This window comes from Pavona decussata, unplaced genomic scaffold (genome assembly GCF_977016875.1).
Source record: "Pavona decussata unplaced genomic scaffold, jaPavDecu1.1 SCAFFOLD_102, whole genome shotgun sequence".
NCBI classification, from domain to species: Eukaryota; Metazoa; Cnidaria; class Anthozoa; order Scleractinia; family Agariciidae; genus Pavona; species Pavona decussata.
In genome coordinates, this window is record NW_028145517.1 from 3,947,081 (window position 1) to 3,967,925 (window position 20,845).

A 20,845-nucleotide genomic window follows, 5' to 3' on the forward strand; every position below is an offset into this window, starting at 1 on the left:
CTTTTTCTTCTCGCTGCTGTCACTGACGCTTAAGGTCTCGACTGACTGCGAGGAACACTAAATAATAACTACCCAAGTTTGGCTACCACACAATATCATTGAGGATTTTCCCGCCTTTTTTGAGATATCGCTTTTGCTGGAAACGAAGCACAGGTCGTCCAAGCTCACGTGAAAACTCGAAGCAAGTTAAAACCTTGGAGCTTGAGCTGCCTGTGACATCACGTGTCGTTTCTTCAATTACTGCCTAATGTCTGGCTATTACCTCTGTGTGTGGAAAAACTGCTCCCACTGTTGACAACATCGCTTCACGAGAATCGTTTATAGGAGTTTGAGAAACTAAGGTACTCGATTCGGTTGTACCATAGGCAATCTGTGGAACAATGTAGAAGATGGTTAGTTTCTAAACAAACTATGTTGCTGCGTCAGTGGGGAGTGGAAACGAATGTTTGGCTTTATCGGCAGAGTTGATAAGATAATTTGGTTACCGTAAAGAGATTCGGGTGCTGACGTTTCCAGCGTTAACGCTTCGTTCTGACCAAAGAACAACGCTCAAAACTTCAGCAGTCGAATCTCTTTTTGGTGGCCAAATTACCAGTATCAACTCTGTTGATAAACCAAACATTAATTTTCTTGTTAGGTACGACAACCTCCACCGCACAGAAAGATGGTGACTGTACATTTTACCACAATAACCTGTGAACCTAACACAGCCAATAGGCAAATAGAAAACTATATCTTTTTTTTTTTTTTTTGCTAACTTATTCCCTGTACTAACAACATTGTGTATGCCAGGTTTGAAGTTTTTAGAACTTTCCTGTGCGGTTTTTTTTTTTAGCGTTTTAGGGATTTATTCCGTGCGCTAAGAATTGTGGGTAAATGTACTGGTCGCCATCTTTTTCGGTACGGTGGAGTGAACCTCCCCCCCCCCCCCCCGCCCCTTCTCGGGGAGAGGAGGGACCCTGTGCTTTTATCTGAAGGAAGTCAAATTCCACAGAAATAGGAACAAAAGACGTCAAAATCAATTACCGATAGCTGAGACACCTTTAACTTGGATACAACGTCTTTCATCACTTCCACTGGGCAAGATGTAGCGCCAGTGAAACCTACAAATGCAGCACAAGTATCAAACAATCAATAACAATTCTTTAGGGAGGTTTTCGATGGCCTTTAATGTAATGACCGAACTTTCCCTAGCTACATGAATGTTTTAATCTAATCTTACCTCTCTCCTCCACAAAGGCCTCCTTTGCGCTCGAGCGGAGACAAATATGGGACTGGAGAGAGTGAAATAACGAGGAGCGCGACTTTTCGCTCCTCTTTTATGAAGTAACCTCTGTGGAGGAGAAAGTAATCTTACTCAGCTACGTCACATCAACCAGAGGAAAGATTGTTTTCTGTCATGATATTTCAAACACGAGGAACAGTGTTTTATCCCATTTCCAAACAACGTGAAGTAGGTTTTAAAAAAACGAGGCGCAGCCGAGTATTTTTAACTACTTTCAGGTGTTGGGAAATCTATCGGCTGAAACAGTGTTTGATATATCTTCTCAAACTGTAAATAATTGTGGGAAAAATTCAAAACAAAAGTTCAGCAAATTTTATGATGAATGAGGTCACATTTCCAAACCTTTGTATTCTCTTGATGGATTATTAATAAGTTTTCTTGTTATTAATACGTTTAAGAAGATTATTCCTTTCATTCCCGTGACCTGTATGCTTCCTCGAGTAGTGCTACTGTGAGAAAATCCACGTGATCACCACGATCACGCGAGCGCTATAACACGTGATCAGTGATCGCAGCAGTTCAGCAGTGGAATGATCGAAAAAACTGCAGACTGTCAAACAGTCAGATTTTGCACCTTTGGGATTGTTGACGATCGTTAGACACTGACATGGAAAACAGCCTGAACTCATACCTTTTCTTAAGGTCGACAGGTCATATTTCTGCAGCTCAGGATGGGCGAGAACGTCAATAAACATGGGAGGAGTTCCATACAAAGTGTCACACCTGTAAGGACAAGTTAATGAATGAGAACTGTGTTCTTCTAGTTATTATACTTAGGACTTAGGGTTTTAGTTCAACGATACTTCACTTGGCTTTACTCAGTACAGTTGGGTAATCGCACTATTTAGATAAAGTTTTCAAAGATCATGGGCCCAAGCTAAACAAGGCACAAGGGGACGCACGTTTGTAGCCTGCGTTCCCTTCTTGCTCTGGGTAGTAGAGTAACTAACTCTAACCGAAATCTAAAGCCAAACCTAAACCCTGCACCCCAACCCTATCCATCTGTGCACCAGAACATTCGATACAGAAGGCAAGCTACTTACCGTTTACTTGCATGCAATTGTGTTCATTCGTAACGACTAAACTTCTCTTTAAGCAAATGCTAGCCTGCGTTGTATTTCAAATAAAAAAGGAGACGTGGGTGGGTGGGAGGGATTTGTAAGCGCGGGAGAAGGAGGAAGTGGACCCCTTACCTCTTACGTTCATCGGAAATTCAGGCCTGTCCCCCTTCTTTACGCGCTTGCCAGGTAAGGCACAGTTCAAACTCCACTATACCTCTCAATGCGTTCCAAATAGCAGACAGTTTTTTGCAGTGGTGCAGTACCTAAATCCGTATTTTTTCCACAGCTTTCAATTAAACAAGGCAAAATCTCAAGTTAAGCAGAGCCTGCCGCATAATTGAGATTAAGGTGTCAATGCATTTGTTTCTGCTCATGCAGGGGAGATATGTCTCATGTCGTTTCAGTTATTATGAAAGCAATTTATCAAACACGAGGAAGAGTGTTTCATCCGCTTTCCAAGCACAGTGGGTTGAAAAACGAGGCGCAGATTCCTAGCCTGTGAACGGGCTCCCATTGTGGGGTATTGGGAGAACGGAGAGCGAAGTGGGCCGAGCGCACCCTGCCAGACCAAGCTAGATTTCTCTTCGCCCTATACCCCACCTGGGAGCCTGTTCACAGGCTGCGGATTCCTATTTTTGAAACCAGCTTCGGGTTGTTTGGAAACCGCATGAAACTCTTTTTCGAGCGTTTGATATAGTTTTTCAAATTATGTATAATTACTGGAGAAATTCAAAGCCATCCGTAATAAGTAAGATCAAACCTTCTTCACGGTGGTTTTCTCTTCATGGAGTGTTTGACATTTAACATTTTTGACATTTTTTTTAATTTATACTCGCCACTCTTACTGTTATATTAGCGCAAAATACAAAAGTTAGAGGTATTCAAAACATAGCCTAACACGCAGCTCAAAAATAGAGTATTAATGAGTTTGAGAAGCTTACTTCAACACAGCAGGCCTGTGAATCATAGTTTTTTTCTTGTGTTTTGCAGGTAAAAAAGTTTGTTATGCGAGAGAAAACAAAAGAAGAACTGAACCTATAGTTGACGGAGAAGAAAGACCGGTTATTTATGTGAACAAAAGCAAAGAACAAATCTTACTCTGATGTGGGCTGGACCTCACTACTGACATCACCTGGGTAATTTTAAATGAACCTGTAATCAGAATCACCACGGAGTGGAGGGTTGAAGGGGGGGGGGGAGGTGGTGCAATGGCACGGTCTAAACATTTACTTAAGGCCTGGACACATGGTGCAACATTGCGTATTGCACGCCATAGCATGCGGTGGAATCCCTTCATGACCACGTCTCTGTAGCGGTTATATGGGATTTTTTTATGAATAAATTCATCAAAATCAGCTATGCCTAGCCCGTTCAGTGAAGTTCTACGATGGCGAGCCATTTCGATGAAAGAGCTGTTAGGATATCAAGTGGATGAGGTGGTAGCTGCTTTAAATTTAGGACAAGTGAAAGCAAACACCATTGGAAGACTGATGAACGGTTGGCCACGTACCCGCGTGTGGAATTTTTGATTATGGAAGCAGTGCTTAAACACCCCGATAAGACACTGTCAGAAGTTGCCAGCGATGTGTATACTGCGAGTTTTTAAAACACGCAGAGAAACGTCTACAGTGTTTTCTTCCATCCTACTTGTCGCGCCTCCGAAAATAAATTAAGAACTACCCATATTACCTTTCGGCCTTGTCTTTAAGCGTGAAGCTTTGATCGGACAACGTTAATTGAAATAGCTGGTAATTGTTATGTCCCCAACTTTTATTTGGTAATATATTAAAATTCAGCCTGAAGCAAAAACATCACTTCGAGGCTCCGGGGAATAAATTGTAGAGTTTATATGGGTTTATTTCCCGGAGCCTCGCAGTGATGTCTATTGCTTCAGGCTGAATTTTAATCTATCGAAATTGGGCTAATTGTATACGCGTAACTTGATAAAGAAATGTCTGCTGTGTTAATGTTTCTCGATTTGCAATGTTGAATTTTGACAGTAAAGACGCTCCATGGTACCCAATGACGTTGATCAACAATTAAAGAACAAACAAATATCTAGCTTACTTTGACAATTAACCAAGGAAGTTCTAAATAATCAAGGAATTGTTTTTTCGCATGTGATAAATGCACCGCTCAATTAACTATCGTTTTGGAAAAACAGGTGATGCATGTCGTATCTTGGCTTTCCACTGCAACTCACGGATAAGCCGGGTAAAAGTAGTTTTTACACTATTTCTGCTTCCAACCTGTACGAAATTCCTCGCTGTTGCAGTACCCTGGTTTGCGATCATCAGTTATATGCCGGTGGATAATTTTGTACGTCATTTTAAGCGCAGGAACAGTGAAACTTTTTCCCTTGAGGAATATTAGCAGGAAGCGTGGTGAGCGATTAAAATTCAAATTTAAAGTTTTTCGTACCTTTCGGCAAGAGATATGACAGTCAACTTCTTTTACGTTTTCAATGGCTGTAGCTAATGAATACCGTTCATCGTACATCGCTAACTGCATCTTGAACGTTTTGTTATGCTGTACCGCCACCATGTTAAACAGCGTCTCAATCCTCGCGATAAGGAAAACGTCATCGTTATCAAAGACCTTAAAAGCATTGCCCCTTAAATAGTCTGGCTGTTTCTGATCTTGGTGTTGGTTTATTGGTGCAACCTTTGTACATTCCACATCTTGCCATGGCGTTGGAACAAAACACTGAAAATGATGCAGCTCATGTCATGAAAAAGGCGGTTGTTAAGTTAGGCTGTTCATTTTCCTCCGCTTCGTTCCTCGGCGTTACAGCTCTGAGTGCAGACAGATTCTTGGCCATTCATCTTCATCTCAGATATCAGGAACTTGTGACTCACAAACGTGTTGTTGGTGTGGTGACTGCAATTTGGCTGTTCAGCGTATCTCTTTCGTTTGTTAGGCTGTGGACTCCAAGGAATATTTTTCACGTAATTTTTGCCATCATTGGTGTTGCTTGCTTAATAACTGTATCACTTCTTAGTTATAATATATACATGGTCATACGACGACACCAACAACACATCCAAGCTCTTCAGGTACAGCAGCTAGCACAGAATGGTGAAATGGCGAATGTTGGAAGGCTCAGAAAATCCGCGGTCACTGCAATTTACGTTAATCTTATGTTTGTGCTTTGTTATTTACCAGACATTTGTATTTTGTGGACTATCGCTATAACCGGTACCTCTGACCCTCTGCTTACCATCATACGGCGTTACACTGTAACTCTCGTGTTTCTCAATTCATCTCTCAATCCTCTGATTTACTGCTGGAAGATGAGAGACATTCGACACAATATCATGAACATACTGCGAAACGTATTTTCAAGTCAGACCTGAGAAAGGACACACCAACTAAACAGTGGACTCATGATTTCTTCTGAAATATAATTCTCTCGTGAAAAAGTGAATAATCATCGCAGTCATATACGCAACTTGCAGTTCAAATATACGAATTTTCATACATCCACTTTCAACGAGATTCTCTCATCTTTAATAGCTACAATACTTGTCGTTCATGACTGCGAGAAGTAAAGCCCCGTCTACACGAGCAATTTTTATGTAGCAATTTTTATTTGGCCGTGTAGATGATGAGAAATGACCAATTTTTATGTGACAACTGCATTTGCTGAAAAGCTGGCGTGTTAGTTTTTAGGTGGCAAACAAAAATTGCCACATTGTCCGTGTAGACGAGATGCCACATTAAATGTGACAATTTTTTCAACCTCATCTATAGAACCCAGTCCCTACAGTCCCTAACATTTGCGCATCCAGCATGGCGCCATCTTGCTTTTTGCCTTTCCATGGACATCTCCGCTGTGCGAAATTATTACTGACACAAATTAACAACAAATATTTGTCGAGCCATCTACACGGGCAAATAAAAATTGCGACATGCAGTTGCCACATAAATATTGCTCGTGTAGACGTGGCTTAAGAGGCGTGCGAGTAAGTGGTTTTTTTTTTTTTTATCAGATTACGAAAAGTACTCACGATCAGTTTTTAGTACAAGTCACTGATCGAGGAGGTTGACAAATTCACTATAAACCAGCTTACATACAACGCGAACGAACGAAGCCCAGTTAGGCTCGATTTCCAGCCGCTGTTCGGGAAACGAACCCGCGCTCCTCTGAGAGCGGCGGAAATCGAGCCTAAGTCCAGTAAGCAGGCAGCTAACAACTCAGCTGAAGCAGGTGTCATACTTAACAGGTCATGTGACCAGAATTGAGAAGAAGCCAAAAACTCAAACGATGTACTGAAACGTTTAGATATTGAAACAAGCACCGGTATTTTTCCTCGCTTCAGGGCTCGGGAAAATACTGTGTAACTCGCAAACTATCCGCGCGTATTATATGTAAAACCATCGAATAAGATATATGTATTGTAGTAAGTGGGCTCATACTATATCCGAGAGAGCTAATATATCGGTAGGATTAAGTGTTTGAGGTTTATTGGGAGGTCTTATTGTTGGGGGGGGGGGGGGTATATTAGGGGGCGGGCGTATATCCGGTGTTGTACTTGTAGAATAGAGTGTAATTTCGCCACACGCAACGTTATGTACAATGCAACGTGTGTCCACCATGCCTTAAGATCTGGTTTACATGTTTGTCGCAAAAACGAACATAAAGCGTATTGTTGAAAAATCTTTGTTTAATGACGATTGAAAAGCCAGTAACATTTGAAATGAAAACGTTATCGCAACGAAAGCAAATGACTCGCCATTCATCTGTGGGCTTGTTAAAAATCTGTACCAAACTACCTTCTATTACATAATAAAATGTACAGTTGATTTTACAGCCGAATGTTTGATACTTAAGAAATTTAATTCCGTTGTAAGAAGAAAAGGAACAAGTAATCGCCTAGAAAATACTCACTAAGTGTATTAGATACCTAGTCGCTGCCTCCTGTCTGATTTCCACTTGCTGAATTTATTTGATTCTGAAGGAAAGGTGACGTGTATGAAAGTAAGTAAGCCACGGCAAAACCTAGTCGTAAAGTTCACAAAAATGTGCTGTTGTCATCCGAGCCCCCAATCTTAGCCAAACGGTAACTGAGCAAAACCACCAGTTTTTAAGAACAGTGCCTCCTTTAGCTACTGCGCACACGATCTGCGCATCCTGGGATGGTCCGAAAAAAGTACCTCCTTATACAATGGTATTTTTGCGCCGTTTTATGACCATGCGGGAAAAGAGCATCTTGACAAGCGGTAGTGGAATTTAAAAAAAGAAAATTAGGGGTAGCCACGCATTTTTCAGAAATAAGTAAGCGCCAGTTCCATAGATTGTTATTTTTTTTAGAGGTTTTAAGAGTTACTGTTGATTAATTATCTCTGAAAAATGGTTACCCTCAATTTTATTTTTGGATTCCAGTAGCTCCTGATAAGATTTGTTTTTCCCACACACTGATAAACCCTTTATCAATCGGACGCAAAAATTCCGTTCAGACGAATTGCTGCAGCTTGGTTGAGCAGTGGCTAGATGTGTCCCGCATAAACGGCCCGCAATTATGCTTTCTCATGCGCCCTTGCCCATTACTGATTAGTTGCATCGGGTGCATGTTTTCCCGCGGTTTACAACGGGTGCGGGTTTTCCCGCGCTTTGTATTGGGTGCATGTTTTCCCGCGCTTTGCATCGGGGGCATGTTTTCCCGCGCTTGACACCCTAATGATCCAAAATTAGTTTTCCATTGCGGAGTTACGAAATTTTGAGCTGAAATTTGCAGGCTCGTGATTTTTCCTGTTTCCAATTCAAATTTCGTAACACTGTAAAACTAATTCCTTTCGTTTTCGAAGAAGCAAATAGGTCGTTAAAAACACGAAGAAATGTCAGCTAACGTTTTCGTAAAACCAACAACAGCTAGTAAGTTTTGGAGCATATAATTCGTTTTCCTAAAACTTTCTGCAATTTAAATTTTCAGTTAAAGCATCCGAAAAGATCAATCTGCATTAGCTTACAAAGATCATGAAACACTAAAGACTATATTTTAAGTATTTTTCTTAAAGATTTTCGTTGGTTACTCCTAAATCATTCATTCTCCAGGGCCCAGTTGTTCAACAACAACTTTGGTTCGAGTTTAATTACACAACAATAAAGATTTTTCAAAACGGTTTTTGTTCCGTCAGTTTTGACGTTGACTTTTCTTTACTACTAGCTTAATATTAGAGTTTAATGACAATTTTAACGAGCAAGCAGAAAACCTCGGTTAACTTTTAAATCGTGGATTAACGTTAATCGGCTTTCGAACAACCGGGCCCAGAGTTCTAGAATTACTGACAACTGCTGGTGTCCTTTCAGATTGCACGCTGGTGAATCAGCGACTCCGGAGGAAATCAAAGAGTTTTGCAAAGGCCAGGTATTCAACATTCTCTCTATAAACGTGGATTCAGAATGCACAATCGCGTGTGGCACGGTTTTCGTGAATTCAAATATGCTGACCGGGTGTTTTGCGTTCCCAATGTTTCATTTTTCAAATTGCCCATTTCAAAATTCCTCGTTATATCAAATTCGTGGATGAATTTCCTCTCACCGTAACAGGAAAGGTAAGGATGTGGGTTGGGGTGGGAAACATGGCGGCAGTCAAAAAAATCGCACCAGATCTCGTTTTAATGGCAATGTAGCTTGTCATGTCGTTTCAGTTATTATGAAAGCAATTCATCAAACACGAGGAAGAATGTTTCATCCGTTTTCCAAGCACAGTGGGTTGAAACACGAGGCGCAGATTCCTAGCCTGTGAACAGGCTCCCATTGTGGGGTATTGGGAGAACGGAGAGCGAAGTGGACCGAGCGCACCCTGCCAGACCAAGCTAGATTTCTCTTCGCCCTATACCCCACTTGGGAGCCTGTTCACAGGCTGCGGATTCCTATTTTTGAAACCAGCTTCGGGTTGTTTGGAAACCGCATGAAACCCTTTTTCGAGCGTTTGATATAGTTTTTCAAATTATGTATAATTACTGGAGAAATTCAAAGCCATCCGTAATAAGTAAGATCAAACCTTCTTCACGGTGGTTTTCTCTTCATGGAGTGTTTGACATTTAACATTTTTAACATTTTTTTTTATTTATACTCGCCACTCTTACTGTTATATTAGCGCAAAATACAAAAGTTAGAGGTATTCAAAACATAGCCTAACACGCAGCTCAAAAATAGAGTATTAATGAGTTTGAGAAGCTTACTTCAACACAGCAGGCCTGTGAATCATAGTTTTTTCTTGTGTTTTGCAGGTAAAAAAGTTTGTTATGCGAGAGAAAACAAAAGAAGAACTGAACCTATAGTTGACGGAGAAGAAAGACCGGTGATTTTTATGTGAACAAAAGCAAAGAACAAATCTTACTCTGATGTGGGCTGGACCTCACTACTGACATCACCTGGGTAATTTTAAATGAACCTGTAATCAGAATCACCACGGAGTGGAGGGTGGGGGGGAGGTGGTGCAATGGCACGGTCTAAACATTTAGTTAAACCTGGACACATGGTGCAACATTGCGTATTGCACGCCATAGCATTCGGTGGAATCGCTTCATGACCACGTCTCTGTAGCGGTTATATGGGATTTTTTATGAATAAATTCATCAAAATCAGCTATGCCTAGCCCGTTCAGTGAAGTTCTACGATGGCGAGCCATTTCAATGAAAGAGATGTTAGGATATCAAGTGGATGAGGTGGTAGCTGCTTTATATTTAGGACAAGTGAAAGCAAACACCATTGGAAAACTGATAAACGGTTTGCCACGTACCCACGCGTGGAATTTTTGATTATGGGAGCAGTGCTTAAACACCCCGATAAGACACTGTCAGAAGTTGCCAGCGATGTGTATACTGCGAGTTTTTAAAACACGCAGATAAACGTCTACAGTGTTTTCTTCCATCCTACTTGTTGCGCCTCCGAAAATAAATTAAGAACTACTCATATTACCTTTCGGCCTTGTCTTTAAGCGTGAAGCTTTGATCGGACAACGTTAATTGAAATTGCTGGTAATTGTTATGTCCCCAACTTTTATTTGGTAATATATTAAAATTCAGCCTGAAACAAAAACATCACTTCGAGGCACCGGGGAATAAATAGTTTATATGGGTTTATTTCCCGGAGCCTCGCAGTGATGTTTATTGCTTCAGGCTGAATTTTAATCTATCGAAATTGGGCTAATTGTATACACGTACCTTGATAAAGAAATGTCTGCTCTGTTAATGTTTCTCGGTTTGCAATGTTGAATTTTGACAGTAAAGACGCTCCATGATAGCCAATGACGTCGGTCAACAATAAAAAGAACAAACAAATATCATGCTTGCTTTGACAATTAACCAAGGAAGTTTTAATAATCGAGGAATTGTTTTTTCGCATGTGATAAATGCACCGCTCAATTAACTGTCGTTTTGGAAAAACAGGTGATGCATGTCGTATCTTGGCTTTCCACTGCAACTCACGGGTAAGCCGGGTAAAAGTAGTTTTTACACTATTTCTGCTTCCAACCTGTACGAAATTCCTCGCTGTTGCAGTAGCCTGGTCTGCGATCATCAGTTATACGCCGGTGGATAATTTTGTGCGTCATTTTAAGCGCAGGGACAGTGAAACTTTTTTCCTTGAGGAATATTAGCAGGAAGCCGCGGCGTAGTGAGCGATTAAAGTTCAAATTTAAAGTTTTTCGTACCTTTCGGCAAGAGATATAACAGTCAACTTCTTTTACGTTTTCAATGGCTGTAGCTGATGAATACCGTTCATCGTACATCGGTAACTGCATCTTGAACGCTTTGTTATGCTGTACCGCCACCATGTTAAACAGCGTCTCAATCCTCGCGATAATGAAAACGTCACCGTTATCAAAGACCTTAAAAACATTGCTCCTTAGTCTGGCTGTTTCTGATCTTGGTGTTGGTTTACTGGTGCAACCTTTGTACATTGCACATCTTGCCATGGAGTTGGAACAAAACACTGAAAGCTCAGCTCATGCCATGTATAAGGCGTTCATTTTTTTAGGGTGTTTGTTTTCTTTCGCTTCGTTCTTCGGCGTTACAGCTCTGAGTGCAGACAGATTCTTGGCCATTCATCTTCATCTCAGATATCAGGAACTTGTGACTCACAAACGTGTTGTTGGTGTGGTGACGGCAATTTGGCTGTTCAGCGTATTTCTTTCGTTGGTTTGGCTGTGGACTCCAAGGGATATTTTTCACGTGATTGTTGCCATCATTGATGTTGCTTGCTTGATAACTGTATCACTTCTTAGTTACATTATATGCATGGTCATACGACGACACCAACAACACATCCAAGCTCTTCAGGTACAGCAGCTAGCACAGAATGGTGCAATGGCGAATGTTGGAAGGCTCAGAAAATCCGCGGTCACTGCAATTTACGTTTGTCTTTTGTTTGTGCTTTGTTATTTACCATACATTTGTATTTTGTGGACTATCGCTTTAACCAGTACTTCTGAGCCTCTTACTTACTTGTCCCCTGGTGCCAAGGTGGCGCATAGGGCCGCTTCTGAGCCTCTGCTTACCATCATACAGCATTACACTAGAACTCTCGTGTTTCTCAATTCATCTCTTAATCCTCTGATTTACTGCTGGAAGATGAGAGACGTTCGACACAATATCATGAACATACTGCGAAACGTATTTTCAAGTCAGAACTGAGGAAAGGACACCAACTAAACAGTGGACTCATGATTTCTTCTGAAATATAACTCTCTCGTGAATAAGTGAATTATCATCGCAGTCTTATACGGAACTCGCTGTTCAAATATATGAATTTTCATATATCCATTTTCAACGTAACTCTCTCATCTTTAATAGCTACAATACTTGTCCTTCTTCGAGAAGTAAGAGGCGTGCGAGTAGGTGGTATTTATTTATTTATTTTTTATCAGTTTGAGATAAGTACTCATGATCGGTTTTTAGTACAAGTCACTGGTCGAGGAGGTTGACAAATTCACTATAAGCCAGCATACATACAACGCGAACGAACGAAGCCCAGTAAGCAGGCAGCTAACAACTCAGCTGAAGCAGGTGTCATACGTCATACTTAGCAGGTCACGTGACCAGAATTGAGAAGAAACCAAAAACTCAAACGATGTACTGAAACGTTTGGATATTGAAAACAGCACCGGTATTTTTGCTCGTATTTTTCTTCGCTTCAGGGCTTGGGAAAATACTGTGCAACTCGCAAAATACGCGCGCGTTTTATATGTAAAACCTTCGAATAAGATGTATGTGTTGTAGTAAGTGGGCTCATACTATATCCGAGAGAGCTAATGTCTGAGGTTTATGGGAGGTCTTATAGTGGAAGGGGGTGGGTTATATTAGGGGGTGGGCGTATATCCGGTGTTGTACTTGTATCTTGCTTCCACGCAGAATTGAATCAGGTGTGAATAGAGTGTATTTTCGCCACGCGCAACGTTATGTACAATGCAACGTGTGTCCACCATGTCTTAAGATCTGGTTTACATGTTTGTCGTAAAAACGAACATAAAGCGTATTGTTGAAAAATCTTTGTTTAATGACGTTTGAAAAGCCAGTAATATTTGAAATGAAAACGTTATCGCAACGAAAGCAAATGATTCGCCATTGATCTGTGGGCTTGTTAAAAACCTGTACAAAACTACCTTCTATTACATAATAAAATGTACAGTTGATTTTACAGCCGAATGTTTGATACTTAAGAAATTTAATTCCGTTGTAAGAAGAAAATGAAGACGCAATCGCCCAGAAAATACTCGCTTAATGTATTAGATACTTCGTCGCTGCCTCCTGCCTGATTTCCACTTGCTGAATTTATTTGATTCTGGCGGAAAGGTGACGTGTATGAAAGTAATTAAGCCACAGCAAAACCTAGTCATAAAGTTCACCAAAATGTGCTGTTGTCATCCGAGCCCCCAATCTTAGCCAAACGGTAACTGAGCAAAACCACCAGTTTTTAAGAACAGTGCCTTTTTTAGCTACTGCGCACACGCTCTGCGCGTCTTGGAATGGTCCGAAAAAAGTACCTCCTAATACAATGGTATTTTTGCGCCGTTTTATGACTATGCGGGAAAAGAGCATCTTGACAAACGGTAGTGGAACTTAAAAACGAAAATTAGGGGTAGCCACGCATTTTTCAGAAATAAGTAAGCGCCAGTTCCATAGATTGTTATTTATTTTAAAAGTTTTAAGAGTTACTGTTGATTAATTATCTCTGAAAAATGGTTACCCTCAATTTTATTTTTAGACTCCAGTAGCCCCTGATAAGATCTGTTTTTTCCAAACACACTGATAAACTGTTTATTAGTCGGACGCAAAAATTCCGCCTTATTACGAAACACCGTTCTTAAACCGTTCAGACGAATTGCTGCAGCTTGGTTGAGTAATGGCTAGATGTGTCTCGCATAAACGGCCCACAATTATGCTTTTCTTATTGTGCGCCCTTGCCCATTACTGATTAGTTTCCAAGAGTGAAACCCATTCACTATAATATATTATCGTACAATGTTACGCTTTACGTCAAGTATGATTTGAACTCGTTCGCTGCTTGCTCCCTCATGACGTACTTCTTAACCTAAAAAAGGAAAAGAAAAATATGGGCTTGCTTCTGATATTTTTAATAGGCCTCATGGTCAAAAAGGGCGAACGGCCCTGGGCTTACCGTAAAACTTCGATTCACCGTCATCTTTCCAGTAAGCGCCCTCCCCTTCCCCCCTTGAATAAGTGTTAATTAATAAGTGGCTCCTTCCCAATAGCACCCCGGGTGCCTCCTTTTCATGCATGGTAACGTACCATATAGTCACCCACATAACCCTAACCCTAACCCTCCATATAGTCACCCTCACCTTACCAAGAAGTATAGCTATAGTTTCTTTTATTCTTCAGTATGTGTTTTTACTCTCTAAGATGATTACTGTAAATGGTTTGAACCCAGAGGCATTTATACCTTCTAATGACGTTTCACAATTTTCTTGTCTGAAGATGACTTCCGCTTAGGTTGTCGAAACGTCAGTCAATGTCACCTCAAACAGTCCTTCAAAGGAGCACAGTTGAACCTCTTTATTACGGACACCAAGGGGACAGGAATAAGTGTCCGCATTATAGAGGTGTCCATTTTAGAGAAGTAGGTTTTATATAGATTTCGGTCTCTCAGGGACCAAGTGAACTGTCCGTTATAGAGAGGTGTCCGTATTAAAGAGGTGTCCGTTAGGAGAGGTTCCACTGTACACTCACCTGGATGATCATAATTTACGTACTTATAAGATGATCACGTTGAAATGAATAAACGAACGCCCGGTACAAATGAGCCCCTTCTCTTAGGCCCCCAAGATGAAACAAGCGTCCCGAGCGGTACAAAATGGTTGACGTGTTATCACAGTCTTACCTTCCCTGATGCCGTCATAGGATACTCATCAACGAATTTATAATACCGAGGAATCTTAAAATAAGCGATCTGTTAGAGACGAAAACAACAACCAACTGTTAGCAAATCAGTCTTCCAACCCTCACTAAACCGTGGACCATTAAATGATTCACAAGCCTTACCTGTTTCTTGGAGTAATCTTTAATTTCTCCAACAGTCATGGATTCTCCTTCCTTTAGCCTAGTAATAACCCGACAAATATGCCAGCGATAGGTAAGAGACAAGCCATTGATCTACTGAACTTAACACGCCTAATTCCTATTCTGTCAAGTATTAAACCAGGCGTCCTTTTACTGCTCATTCGATTTTTGGCAGGAATTCACGCTGCCTCAGACTCACCCTTGTCTGGATGCTACCCGTTCCCAGGACCTCACGCTCGACTGACGTTGAGGACGACCAAAGGCCCATTTGAACGATTTCAATATTTGCTTCAACATACGTTCAACATTTTGTTGAACCAAATGTCGCGAGCGTTTGAACAGGTCGTTCGACATTGTCGAAAGCGTAAAAATATGTTGAAAGCTTGCTGGAAGCGTGTTGAATCAAATTTAAATTGGTTTAAAACTTTCATCATAGTTGATTGAGGGACTGGTCATGAAACTTTGCCATGTTCAGAGCTGATAAAGATGGTGCTGCAATTTAGGTTGGAAGGGCCGCGACCGTGCACAATCCTTTGTTTTAACGTTACACTACGGCTGAATATTTGAACAGAAACGTTTCTATTGGCCAGTTGCTCCAACAAGTTTCAAAATCTATTGTGGTTTTTGCACGGTCAAGACCAAAAATGTTAACAAAAACATATAACAAAGAAACTTGTTTGGCTTCATAACCATTCTCCTATATTAACTTTGCTTTCATTCAACATCGTTTTAACATTTCCTTTGTTCTTGAAAACGTTCAATGGCGCTGAAGCCGGTAAAACACTCCGTTCATCCAACATTTGCCCAGCATCCGTTTAACTTTTGTTGAACGAATGTTGGTCAAATATTGAAACCGTTTAAACGGGACCTAAGAAGTATGCCGTCATTAAAATTACCGTTGTCTGTTGGCCGGGGACTTTTTCACCCAATGAAATTACCGCTGTTTGTAGGGGACATTGTTTTACTTGAAAGTGAATTCTTAGAAAGTTAAAACTTACTTGATCCAGCAGCACATCTCTTCCCCAAGCCTCTCATCAGGCACGCTGATCACCTGACCAATTAGAAAATAGAAATGTCAACCTGGTGTTAACCTCTCCACGCTAACTTGGTCAATTACTGTAAAGTGTTTTCAGCATTTAAGTTACTACCTGTACATCTTGTATTTTGGGATGTGTGTGCAAGAAATATTCAACTTCGGCTGGATAAACGTTTTCTCCTCCTCGATTGATTAAGTCCTGTTCAATGAAATGAAAGATAGAAATATTGGTTAACTGGCTAACTCTGGAAATGACTGATAGACTGTTTGACTGACGGACTTTTTGACCAACTGATTGACTGACTGGTAAAATGTTTGACTGACTGCCCCTGACTAACCGTCTGTCTGATTGACTGACCATCTGTTTTGATTGACGGACTGTTTGACTATTTTGATTGATGGACTATTTGACTGAATGACTGACAGACTTTGACTGACGTACTGTTTGACCGACTGACTGACTGACTGACTGACTGACTGGTTAAATGTTTGACTGACTGACTGACTCTTTTGATTAACTTACTGTTTGACTGTCTGACTGAATGACTGACTGATTGTTTGATTGACTGAATAACTGAATGACTGACTGTTTTCACTGACTGATGAAGATCCGAACGGACAAACACACGGACTAACGAATGGATCAATGACCTGATGAATGAATGGATAGAGGAAACAGGCGTATGTCCAAATCAACATTTTGCCATAACCATGCAGATATACATGTAAAGAAAGACCATCTTCACTACTTCGCCGATGTTTCCTTCGCCTCAGATTCCGATTCAGTTTAAGTGCATACCTTCAATCGTCCAACAATCTTCAAATAGCCATGTTCATCCATTGTCCCAAGATCCCTATGATAAAAGCGACATATCAGACACACCGAATTAACTAGGTTGATTCGACTATCCAAACCATATAATCCTACCCGGAATGTAGCCAACCAGTCGGCCCAATAGTTTTCTCCGTCTGTTCCTTATCTCCCCAGTACCCCATCATGACACAATATCCACGCATACATATTTCACCAGAGGTATTTACAGGCACTATTTTCCCCTCGCTGTCCACTATCTTAATCTGTTAGGGAAAAAAAAGAAAAGAAAGAAGGAGCGAAAGAGAAGAAGAGAGAGGGAGAAGGAAGAAGACAAATGAAAAGCGATGATAATTAACAGTTATTCACCGAAGTGGTGGATATTTACCGAGCGGCGAAAGCGGCGAGGTAAATATCCAACACTTTCACCGACACTGAGGAGAATAATTGTTTTAGTATATACCACACAAGCTGAACAACTAGCAGGCCAAAATCCCTTTATTTTTGACAGTACACCGAATAGTGGGAAATTTTAAAATCTCGCGCGCCGTGCGGTAAGCGATTTCTTGTTGTAGAAAGTTCCGTCTCACTTTCTTGCGAGCAATTAAAACTTTTTGAGACACTTGTTTAGTTGCTAAGGTGTCATTTCCATAATTGTTGTGAGAAATTCGTCTTGATTTTGAAAACCATGCTGCAAAACATTAGATGTTTCATTGTCTACATTGTAATTACAGCACTCGGCAGTTTTCGTAAACAAGGGATTGTATTTTCATTTTTCGCCTTAGAATATGAGGTTGGAAGGAAACAGCGTGTCGATGAAGTGATCAATCTAGCCTCGAACCACTGACCCTCTGATCTTCCGAGCGTCCGACACGCTAACCACTACACTAGCGCGTCTCCAAAGAAAATGAATACAGTTGAAAAGTACACTTATTCTTCTCGCTGCTGTCACTGGCGCTTAAGGTCTCGACTGACTGCGAAGAACACTAAATAATAACTACCCAAGTTTGGCTGGCTACCATACAATAGTATTCCGGATTTTCCCGCCTTTTTGGAGACGTCGCTTTCAGTTTGCTGGAAACGAAGCACAGGTCGTCCAAGCTCACGTGAAGTTAAAAACCTTTCTTCGCCCTCTCTTCACGGGAGCTTGGGCTGCCTGTGACATCACGTGTCGTTTCTTCAATTACTGCTTAATGTCTGGCTGTTACCTCTGTGTGTGGCAAAACAGCTCCCACTGTTGACAAAATCGCTTCACGAGAATCGTTTATAGGAGTTTGAGAAACCAAGGGACTGGATTCTGTCATACCATAGGCAATCTATGGAACAATGTATAAGGGGGTTAGTTTTTTAAACAAAATAGAGAGATTTAGCATCGCGTATACGTGAAACGCGAACGGCACAAATGACCACGTGACCACGATTTTCCCGCCATTTTTCGCGTTTGCCGGTTGCCGTTTCTACTTGAAAACACGATATTTTGCGTTTGAAGTCTACGTGAGAACCACGTAAATATTCCTTCCTTTTTTCTCACACATATAAGTGGTTAATTGTTGAAAACAAGTACCCCAATAATTTTTCCGACAAGTCATACTAGGGCAAATTAAGTTTCATGTTTAAAAATCCTTCATAACTCACTCCTTACCTCACTTCTGTACGTTCATGAACTCACCACAGTGAATCGCAAAACAGCTTCATCGAAAATCGCAAAAGCTAAGCACACGCGAAGCTTAAGTCAAAAGGTTCACGCTATTTTACGTGGAACGGCAAGGTGACGTTTGCCGTTTCACGTAATCACGATGCTAAATCTCTCTACAATGTTGCTGCGTCAGTGGGGAGTGAAAACGAATGTTTGGTTTATCAACAGAGTTGATAGCTAAAGATAATTTGGCCACCGTAAAGAGATTCGAGTGCTGACGTTTCCAACATTAACGCTTCGTTCTGACAAAAGAACAACGCTCAAAACTTCAGCACTGGAATCTCTTTTTGGTGGCCAAATTACCAGTATCAACTCTGTTGATAAACCAAACATTAATTTTCTTGTTCGATACGCCAACCTCCACCGTACGGAAAACATGGCGGCTGTTTATTTTTCACTTTCCAGTGCGTTTTTTTTTTTTTTATATATATATTTTTTTTTTTTTTAGCGTTTTAGGGAATCATTTCGTGTGGGTAAATGTACCAGTCGCTATCTTTTTCGGTACCGTAAGGTGGAGTGAGTGTGTGGGACGGCCTGGCTCTCCACTCCCCCACCCCACCCCTCCCCCCCCCGGGGGGAGATTAGAGACCCTGGGAACGAGGTTGCGGCCTGTGCTTTTATCTGAAGGAAGTCAAATTCCACAGAAATAGGAACAAAAGACGTCAAAAGAAATTACCGATAGCTGGGACACCCTCAACTTGGATACAACGTCTTTCATAACTTCCACTGGGCAAGATGTAGCGCCAGTGAAACCTACAAAGGCAACACAAATATCAAACGATCAATAACAATTCTTTAGAGAGGTTTTCGATGGCCTTGAATGTTTGAATTTAATCTTACCTCTCTCCTACACAGAGGCCTCCTTCGCGCTCGAGCGGAGACCAATAAGGGACTTGAGAGAATGATATAACGAGGAGCGAGACTTTTCGCTCCTTTTAGCTCGTGAACGCGCGCATGCACAATGAACGAATTATCGTAATGAGGGCTGGATTTCACTCGCTCGCTCGATCAGCTGTAAACTTCGTATTAATTTAATCGGAATTTAATCAAAAAATATATTTATGAGTCTACGTATAGTGCATGTATTCACCATCAGCCGCCATTACGGGACAAAAAACAAAGACGTAAACTCAACTCAACGAATAACTTATTGTTAAAAAAAAAAACCACTAGTAGGTGTGTTGTCTACTAACTCCTTCCATTGACCGAAACTACAGTGAAACTAAAAGACAACTTCTTAATTTAGTGACTGAAAGCGCCGCGTTGAAAGCCGCTAAAGACCGAGATTGTCGTCCAACTCAACAGGGATTTCGCGCAAAATGGAAGCAGAGAATATGCTGGAGAAACGTCTGACGATGTTCGCTCATTCGCGTTTTCTTTCTTGGCGGTCCGAAGTAATTTGACCGTTAAAATCGTAGTGCGTTCAGGAGTCGTGGACAATGTTGTCCAGTAGCGTAGTTCGCTGACTTAGAAGCAAAGAGTCCCGGGTTCGATTCTCTTTGAAACGGAGAAATTTTTTTTTTCTTTTTTATTTTTTCATTTTTTTTTACTTCTTCATTCACAAGTTGGCTCACAGGAGCCTTTGATTTATGAGGGAGCCTCTGCGGACGAGAAAGTAATCTTACTCAGCTACGTCAAATCAACCAGAGGAAAGATTGCTCTTGTCATGATATTTCAAATACCAGGAACAGTGTTTTATCCCATTTCCAAACAACGAGAAGTAGATTTGAAAAAGCGAGGCGCAGCCGAGTATTTTTTAACAACTTTGAGGTGTTGGGAAATTATCGGCTGAAACAGAGTTTGACATATCTTCTCAAACTATTAATAATTGTGGGAGAAATTCAAAACAAAAGTTCAGCAAATTTTATGATGAATGAGATCACATTTCCAAACCTATGTATTCTCTTGATGGATTATTAAGAAGTTTTCTCATGAATTATTAATACGTTTAAGAAGATTATTCCTTTCATTCCCGTGACCTGTATGTGTCCTCGAGTAGTGATACTGTGAGAAGATCCACGTGATCACCACAATCGCGCAAGCGCTATAACACGTGATCAGTGATAGCGGCAGTTCAGCGGTGGAGTGATCGGAAAAACTGCAGACTGACGAACAGTCAGATTTTGCACCTTTTGGGATTGTTGACGATCGTTAGCCACTGACATGGAAAGCAGCTAGAACTCGTACCTTTTCTTAAGGTCGACAGGTCATAGTTGTGCAGCTCAGGATGGGCGAGAACGTCAATAAACATGGGAGGAGTTCCATACAAAGTGTCACACCTGTATGGACAAGTAAATGAATGAGAACTATTATACTTAGGACTTAAAGGTTTTTGTTCAACGGTACTTTACTTGACTTGATTCTATACAGCTGGGTAGTCGCACTATTTAGATAAAGTTTTCAAAGATCAGGGCCCAAGCTAAACAAG

At 41.0% G+C, this 20,845-nt stretch overlaps 1 protein-coding gene across 2 annotated transcripts in view; it reads right to left on the minus strand.

Moving 5' to 3' along the window:
• LOC146471718 (medium-chain acyl-CoA ligase ACSF2, mitochondrial-like) overlaps positions 1-20,845 on the minus strand; it is a 158,593-nt gene that overhangs the window by 125,894 nt on the left and 11,854 nt on the right. The window contains exons 11-17 of one of the 2 annotated variants that reach the window (XM_085120255.1): positions 20,605-20,696; positions 19,094-19,170; positions 17,930-18,037; positions 16,839-16,987; positions 16,710-16,764; positions 16,023-16,109; positions 15,670-15,925 (exon numbers count right to left, since the gene is read on the minus strand). The exons of the other annotated variant lie outside the window; for it this stretch is intronic. Of the exons in view, the coding sequence (XP_084976381.1) occupies positions 15,869-15,925; positions 16,023-16,109; positions 16,710-16,764; positions 16,839-16,987; positions 17,930-18,037; positions 19,094-19,170; positions 20,605-20,696 (625 nt within the window). The 3' untranslated portion in view covers positions 15,670-15,868. Of the gene's footprint in view, positions 1-15,669; positions 15,926-16,022; positions 16,110-16,709; positions 16,765-16,838; positions 16,988-17,929; positions 18,038-19,093; positions 19,171-20,604; positions 20,697-20,845 lie in introns of those variants that run through there. 2 annotated transcript variants of the gene reach the window in all.